The 8,708-nt window shown below is 39.0% G+C and overlaps 1 protein-coding gene across 1 annotated transcript in view; it reads left to right on the top strand.

The window, feature by feature from the left end:
* The first annotated feature begins 1,185 nt into the window (after nt 1–1,185).
* LOC103913543 (putative short-chain dehydrogenase/reductase family 42E member 2) overlaps nt 1,186–8,708 on the top strand; it is a 10,433-nt gene continuing 2,910 nt past the window's right edge. Inside the window, exons 1-7 of the mRNA XM_009320043.1 lie at nt 1,186–1,566; nt 2,111–2,206; nt 3,451–3,508; nt 4,152–4,270; nt 5,236–5,311; nt 6,675–6,757; nt 8,009–8,146. Of these exons, the coding sequence (XP_009318318.1) occupies nt 1,231–1,566; nt 2,111–2,206; nt 3,451–3,508; nt 4,152–4,270; nt 5,236–5,311; nt 6,675–6,757; nt 8,009–8,146 (906 nt within the window). The 5' untranslated portion in view covers nt 1,186–1,230. The remainder of the gene's footprint in view (nt 1,567–2,110; nt 2,207–3,450; nt 3,509–4,151; nt 4,271–5,235; nt 5,312–6,674; nt 6,758–8,008; nt 8,147–8,708) is intronic.

An 8,708-nucleotide genomic window follows, 5' to 3' on the forward strand; every position in this document is an offset into this window, starting at 1 on the left:
GGCGAGGAGCCCGAGGCCGCTGGCCGGAGCACGAGTTTCCTCGGCGCCCGGCCCCGCGTTCCCCTGGCAGCGTGCCTTCCCCCGCAAACGTGGGAGTGCGGGGCAGAGCTCGGGTGACTTTGAATCTTTTATTGCGGCACGGTGAAGGGACGTGGTAACTGCGGAAATCGGTGGCTACAGCCTCTAAAATGCCTTGTCTGACTGCGGTGAACCCTTGACCGTTGTTGTATGGATGGGAAAACCTCCACGTTTAAGAAATAAATGATTCACTATGACTTTTTTCTTAATATACTCACTGACCCTTTCTGTCACATAGCAATTATTTTATTCTAGTTCCGCTGGAAAGTGAGGGTTTGATAGCCTTGTTCTCTGATCCACCTAAAGATAAAAAGTATCAGGCATTCCTCGTTCCGTGTGAAGTCCTCACATACCTCAACTCCATCGCTGCCAATGATAAAAACATTCTTAATTGACATTCAGCTGCCGCTACTTGGACAGGAGTTGAAAAGTCACTTTTCTCGGAGGTCTGTCTTCGTGATAAACCAGGGACGAGTGAAAGAGGCATTAAAGATTTCTTTTGCTCTAGGGGACGTGTTGTGCTGCTGTTCTGCTTGGCGCTGCTTGCTTGTTGTTTAAGCCACAGAAACTTAAATGCAATTTATTCATCTTTAGTGTTTTCCTGACAGTTCAAGATTTCCAATTCGGGTATGGCCCTGCATCACAAGTGACCCCAAAGGCCATCTTTCAGCTTGTGACGCAGGCCAGAACGAATTGAACTAAGACGAGGAGATGCATTTCACATAGGCAGCAATTTCTCTTCTGCTTAATAAAAAATTATGGTCTGTACCATTATTCTAATTCCGACCCACTTGTGGAAAACATCTGAATTCATGTTCTCTGCATTAGGGAAATTTTTTTTTTTTAGTTTTTCTTTTATTATTCTGGATACCATTTGCAAATAAGTATTTAGTCCAGAACATTCAACCTTTGTTACATGTTTTCAGGATGCTGTCTTTACTATAGTATACAGACATTTTAAATGTTTGTAAAATGTGAAAATTACTATTAAACAAACTCTTAAACAATCTAAGCAGAAAATTTAAATGGGTCTTTTAAAAGAAATCTTTGAAATCTCAAAATTTTGTAGCTAGTGTTTTGCTTTTGTCTTTCTCTCTCTTAAACAGGTTGCATTCAAGTAAAATTTTGCTGGTGTGACTAGAGCTTGTTAACATGAAACTCCCTGGAATCGTCTGCATCCAGGAGCGCTATGGAGCAATTTTCAACATGGAGGAGAAATTGTTACGTGTGTCTGGTAATAGAAGACAGTACTTCACTGACAGAAAACTTGTACCATGTGGGGTAGCGACACCCTGGCGCCAAACCTCTAAAGTGAACGGAAATGCTGGAGCACTGAATGAAAAAAGTATGAGAGCAGTGGTGACAGGAGGCGGAGGCTATTTTGGCTACAAGCTGGGATGCGCTCTTGCCAACGCAGGAGCTTCCGTTGTTCTGTATGACATACACAAGCCTATCTGGGAAATTCCCAAAGGAGTAGTGTGTATCCAGGTATGATAAATTGTATTTTCACAACTGTCAAAGTTGGTTCATTTGCCTTTTCCATAATGTCTTACTAGTTTTCACAGAAGCCAAATACCTAATTGCAAGTTACTGCACATTTCAATAACTGTTTCAACTGTGTGAATATCCCACGCGATTTTTTGTCAACTGATTTTAGTATGTCTGAAATAAGGAAAGCAACGAAACCTGTAATGTGTAGCACAGAGTACCCGCTTCACCTCCTGACTCTGAAGTACTCCTCAGGACCCAGCCGCTGCCCTCATCTGTGCCATAGTGTAGCCATAGTGTATCACCTATAGAATGAACATAGGGGCATTATGAGGCTTAACGAATGTTTTTAAAGTCCTTTGAGTTCTGTGGAAGAAAGTATGATTATCTGCAAGTACTGAAAACAGGCCTAGTTTTCAGTCCCAGGACGTACAGTAAGTACCATTTTATATATACGCATTCCCTCTGTGCTAACTCTCTATATGACAAATGCTAACCTGCAGCTTTGCTTTCAAGTCCAAATACCTCTTCTTATGTATTACAGGCAGATGTCAGGGATTATGATGCCATATTTGCAGCCTGTGAAGGGGCTGACTGTGTGTTTCATGTAGCTTCATATGGAATGTCGGGAAGAGAGCAAGTGAGTCCAAACAGTTTTGTATTTTTCTGTGTGACCGCCCACACTGAGCATGAGAGACTTGATGCTGTAACACCACGTTAGATTTTCGCTCTTCAGATTATCCTGAGAGCCTGAATCCACGTCTATGCTGTTTTGGTAAATTGCTCTGTGCAAACTGGTGTGCTAGCTGCAAGCAGTCTGCTTACAGTACCATCTTCCTACTTGTGAAATGATTTCCTCACCATTAGAGGCTCTACCAGCCACCTGGGAGGGCTTTTGAGTTGAAAATGGCATTGAAGAGTTCTGAAATAGTGCAAGGACAAAAGGAAAGACAAGGGAGGCAGGTTCCCTCCAAAACCCTGATCCTTCCCTAAACCTTCCACATGGAACTCCTAGCTGCAAGGTCACTGGGAAGAACAAAACCGGAACTGAATTATAAATTACGTTATATAACTAGATTATCACAACGGCTTCATTTCAAGTCTTAATTGTTCGCCATCGGGTTAAAAGCTGTAAGGATGTACTTGATGTAGGACTCCGAGCCATAATTTTTATGATTAAAGTTACACACACACCCTTTTTTACCTTGTTACTGAAGTTCCTTTTATTAAATTACCTTAGCTGGATAGAGTGGCTCATTCAAAGATGTTTGCAATTGAGCAATGCATACTTGGAATTGCTCTGGGTAGAGGCAACTGATCACTGAAGTGCTGCTGAAACATGGATATTGAACATACTGCTGCACGATGTCTAGTAACTGGAAATACATATTTAGAAGCACCGCGATTCTCTTCGCTTCATGCAGGCTAGTCTGTAAGAATACAAGAAAAATACAGGCGTAGTTTAAAAATAATGATTTGACTTCTTGAAGTCTGAAACAGCAGTCTAAATGATCTTTTTTATAATCAAAGCACTAAACTCATTACCTTTATTTGGGGACATTTATAACATCCCCTGTGGGGATTAAGGGCACGGACTCTGGCAGGCATGCAACCAAAGACCCCTGTTGCCCTTTATCGGCGTTCTTTATAGCAAACAGCAGTGACCACCCACGATCTGCCGCTTGCAGATTGGTTACAGCCTTGTCTTGTTCACTCCTCTTCAGCAGCTCATTACTTCCTCCTTTATCGTCTGCCCACGTGCCTTCTCATGCCTCAAGGGCACAAGGCTCGGTCGTTGTCGTCGAGCTACCTATCCCCGAAATCCCCCTATTGAATTTAAAATGTATTATTATTCAAAAACGCACAATTTTTTTATTTTCCTAGTTGCACAGAGAAGAGATTGAAACTGTAAACATTCACGGAACGAGATTCATCATTGATGGTATGTATCTAACCTTGCCATTGGGTGTTGGTATAGCATATCAAAACATTATACCACTTGGAAAAAGCCAGTTGGCTTTTTTGGCACACACTATTTTTTACCAAATACTTTATATTTTTGGCAGAAGATGAGGAAACATGTCATTGGGGTTTTTTTAAGCTCGATTCTGCTATGGGGTGTGATACGAGAGCCAGCACTGTAGTTCAACTACTTCAGCTTTTCGTAACCGCGTTTGACCTGATGTCAGAATCCGTACCCATGTAAGGAGTTAACTACTTCCGTGTGTGTTTTGTAGCAGTAAACCTCGTTGCTACCTAATAGCTTGTGCGCAGGTAGCGGGCAGCCCTTGAAGCAGATGGACTTCTAGCCACCTGCCTGGCTGGAGCTGAAGCCCATCGCAGCCCTGCCAGAGGCACAGTGTTAGTTTACAGCATCCAGATTAGGATGTGCCAGATTATAAAGCACTTGGTTCTACACTGATGCCTTCCCTTTAAATATGCTTTGCGTTTTAAATCGCCCAATCATAAAATGGAAGAATTTGCTCTTTTAAGATTTGACAGTTTCTCAGAAAAAGGTCATACAAACTTTTTTCCCATATTGTTTCAGTTTCCACTCAACTAATTTACTTTATACGTTGCCGCAGCCTGCAAACAAAGGAACATCGCTAGATTGATATACACCAGTACAGTAAATGTGGTGTTTGGAGGGCTTCCTATTGAAGACGGTGACGAGGACACTGTGCCATATTTTCCAATTGAAAAGGTATTTTGGTCGTATTATATTTTCAAGTTTCCTCTTTGTTTACTTTTGTGTTTCTGAAAAAGCCTGGAATTTTCATGACATGTTTTGCCTGATGCCAGAACCCAGGTACAAGAAAGAAGAAAGAAAACTCTTTACACTCTTTGGAAATGCTATTCACAACCTTGACACATCAGTTTTATGTACACTGCAGTATGTATTTCTTTGTGTCCTATCAAGGCCTTGATTTTGGAAAATAACTTGCACAGTGTCCCATTAACATTAATGAAATTCCACCTGGACATAGGGATTGTGTTATTTGGCTTGGTGCCTCTTTAGCCATTTATTATTTATATGATTTTTTTGTTTCTCCCTTATTGAAGATGACACATTCAACGTAGAGCTGATATGGAAAAGCAGCCTATTTTTATATGGGTTTATTGCATTTAATTAAAGAGGAGAAAGTAATTCTGGGTGCTTTGCATACACAGTTGGTTTTTGTGTCCCTCCTCCCTCCATCAAGTACTTCACAGTCTTTCAAGAAGTAGAGATGGGTAGAGAAAATATTGAGTAATATTTTTAATAATATATCAAATAATATTTTCTGCGGGACAGTGCCACAAGAAAGTGAACAGGATAACTCAGACCAATTGGAACGTCTTCAAAACTTGGCTTTTGATTTTTCCGTTACCTGAAAAAGAAATCCAGATTACGAAGTAGTGATCAATTACATTCTTGGCAGCATTCAAAGCATACATATATTTATTGCTTCTCACATGTGCTGAAATTAATTAACTGGGTTTTGCATAAACAAAAATGCTTGCTTACCTTAGCAATATGCATGTGTTTTGTCCCAAACTAATGCCCTACAGCTTCGGTATTTTGAGATATTTGTTGCCATCTGCTAAGTAAAAACTAGTGGAGAAGAGATGCTCCTCTGCTCTGTCATTTCACGAATAAATAAAAACATATTTGCTTTTTCTCTGTAGCATGTTGATCATTATTCCAGAACCAAATCAATTGCAGAACAAATGGTACTAGCAGCTAATGGGACTCCACTCGCAGGTACTTTTGTGTTAGCATGAATTCATGGTGGAATTTACTCCTCCTCCTCTTCTTGTTCCTCACTAACATCCTGTATCCTGTATCAATCCTGGACAAGATTGTCCAGCAATTATGAAATCAAGTTATCTACCCCCTCTCACACACTAAAAGATTTTCACTTAAAAATCACTTTCAATTGTTTTTAAGTTCCCACAGTGTCCGTAAAAGGTTTTAGCATGGTAGCAATGAGTTCAGTATGTTAATTGAAAAGACGAAGACAGCTATAAATTAAACAAAAACAAGTGTTTAATGTCACTGTATTATGCAACATAAGTAAAACATGAATGCTGATTAAATTGTTACCCCCCCACCTCGAGTCCTATATTAAAATCTGAAGAAGCCACCTGATACTACAGCCTGGAATTATTTATTAGTGCTTCCCAAAGTTTTCCATGTTGAGGAAGCCAGTTATACACTTGAATACTTAAGGTCACCTGTGAGATACCGTAACTGCCAGTCAAAACAAATTAATGTGAAGTGCAACATGATTCTATGTGACCAAGTGATACTAAGCTAAATTTAGCTCTGGACAACTTACAGAAAAGAATCTCTTCACTTGATACTTGCAGAGGCCTATAAAGAGATAGAAAGTCATTGAGGGGCATTCCATTCCAATAGAATTAGTTTAAAAAATAAAGGGTTTTTTTCCTTATTTCCTCTTTTCTCAGCAACTCTTCACATCAAAGACCCTCTTCATTTTAGGAGCAATACAGTTCTGCATTTCTCAGCGAAGCTAGAATGTCGTTGTTCCAAACATCCCATTTTGATCCTGTGCCATAGCAGGACTGAGTATTTTGTAGGTTTTCAAGTACTATTAAGAACAGTTATTAGCAGATGATGAACCAGCCAACTGATATACTTGGGAAGTGATTGGATTTTTATGACGGTCCTTACTTTCTCCCACTGAAGTTATCAAGAGCTTCTATAGCAGTTCTAGTGGGAGCTGGCTGTGCCTACTCCTGAGAACCTTTCAGCTCTATCTTGTACTGCTAGTGCGTCACTGTTTCCCATCAGTAATTCTGTATGAGATTAGTTGGTTTCATTCCACTTTCTTACCAGTAACTCGCTCACTTCAGCAAACTCATCACCACAGTTGGCACATTCATTCACTGCTTTGGCACAGAGACAAAGGGCTGGTTAGAAAGAGGTTTTGAAATATCTGGTAATTTTCTAGGAATCTGACTATGCTGGCAGGACTTCTCTGAGTCTTTAGTGAAGTTAGTTTATTTCAGAGTAAGTTCTGCTACCACAGTCTTTGGTTCATACAAAGATATAATGTAGTCATGCGAAAGTCGCTTAGGAATGGTCTTACCAATTCTTCTAGGAGGTGGAATACTCTATACGTGTGTTCTTCGCCCACCAGGAATCTATGGACCGGAAGAGCAAAGACACTTGCCAAGGCTAGCAGTATGTATTGTAATTTTTTAATCAGCAGAATTTTCTATGATATACAACAGCATAATTTCTTTGTGTTATAAATTGACTGACCTTCTTACTGGGCAGCAAGTCAACAATTCAGTTGTCTGTTGAGGATGATACACCTTTTGTTAACAGGCACTGTATTATATCTGTAAAGAATGTGTAGTACATTAAAAAAGCCTTTTTTTGAAATACAAACACATGTAAGTCCAGCTTTATAACTTAATGCTTACTATAATTATAAGATTCAGGCCAATCTATGAGATTTCAAATGTCTGTTTGCATGCAACTTACACCAAATAGTTTAAAATATTAATGAAAAGAGATACGGCAAAATATCTTATTTCCAGTCTCAACTCTTAACAGCTTTCACTATCCAGTGAAACAAGGTAGGGAGTCGGAAGCACCTTCTGGTACAATAGGTTACTAAAGGGCAAACAGCTGAGGTGCTCATGTTTTTTCACTTGCTGTCTTTTAAACTGTAGGACTAGTACAGTATTTAGAATATGATCCCTGTAGAATTGTGTGAGTCAGTTACTTTAAAAGCATCAGCACAATATAAAGTTACGCACAGCTTTGAGGAAAGAATACATGCAAGCTTACCACATAATAAATATTTCTGGTTTGTGGCTGAGGTAGGGAATTATATTGAAGTCAGCCAAGATACACTTTATCATCTTCTAAATAAAATAACTTTTAAGACTGGCAAATGTCATTTCAGTTAAATCTGAGTTGTTTTCTTTAGCCTCCGATAAAAATATAGTCTTTTTAAATTTCTAGTTAAGATTTTAAGCTTATTTATTATGAGCCCATTTTAAGGCATTATGCAACTGTCACATCTTGCAGTTTCTAAAATGTACCTGTTAAATGAAAAATGTGACACCTAGCATTACTTCCCATTTTTTCCCAGCCAAACCTATTTGTTAAATTTGATCCAAATTTGTGAATACTTGTGATCCATTCAGAACTGTATCTTACCTTTCCACACAATATTGTAATTATCCTTAGAATAGACTTGTATTTTTGTAAATTCAGGATGTATTGTGTTCAATACGTTCTTTGATCCTTCCTCAAGAGCCATATTTTTAGAGCTCTCTGCACTTCTCTTGATTCTTTTTAATTAATTCATGTATTTTTTTTTAAGTAGAGACAAACCTACATTTAGCTAGACAAGAAAGCACACTGTACCTCATTTAAAAACCCTTTTTGCTTTGGTTGCATGTTTGTTTATGTCTATAGAAGAATATTGAGAGAGGGCTACTTAGCTTCAAGTTTGGGGATCCTTCTGCTAAAATGAACTGGGTGCATGCAGAGAACCTTGTACAAGCTCAAATTCTAGCTGCTGAAGCTCTTACCCCTGAAAAGAACTACATAGCTGTAAGTAAACAATAAAACCACCACAGTTTTCATTTGACAGTGGATCCTGCCACTGTATCCTGTACTATAGTAACTACAGTAGTAGCAGTAATTAATGTGTGTGTTATGGTCCTTTAGCTTATGTTGTTGTCTCTGTATTTAGTTGACAAACGTGCTATGAACAGTGTGGGAACTGGCAGCATTGGCTGTGCAGCGTATTAAGAGTTGGAATATTCAGTTCTGTAAGAATATCTCCATCTTTGCATTTTTGTAACATAATATTTGCCATTTCTGGAAGGTGAGCAAAGGACATTTGCTGTGTCAGAAATGAAACTGGAAGTTCAGGCAGATTTACCCCCTGTTGCCCTGTATATAGATCCAGCCCTAATGTTCTGAACTGTGATAATCAGTTCTTCCCATACCATGTGCAAATAAAAGCACATTTTTGGGGGGTTCATTGATTTCAAAAATTGTTGCAACTGTTTTCCTCCTTGTAAACACAGTTTTTTATTTGACCTAGAAGCATTACCCTTGAAGTATATGAGGAAGATTTTCAAAGCAGATTAAATTATTTTTTATAAAA

The sequence above is a fragment of the Pygoscelis adeliae genome, unplaced genomic scaffold (genome assembly GCF_000699105.1).
Source record: "Pygoscelis adeliae isolate BGI_AS28 unplaced genomic scaffold, ASM69910v1 Scaffold242, whole genome shotgun sequence".
Lineage (NCBI taxonomy): Eukaryota > Metazoa > Chordata > Aves > Sphenisciformes > Spheniscidae > Pygoscelis > Pygoscelis adeliae.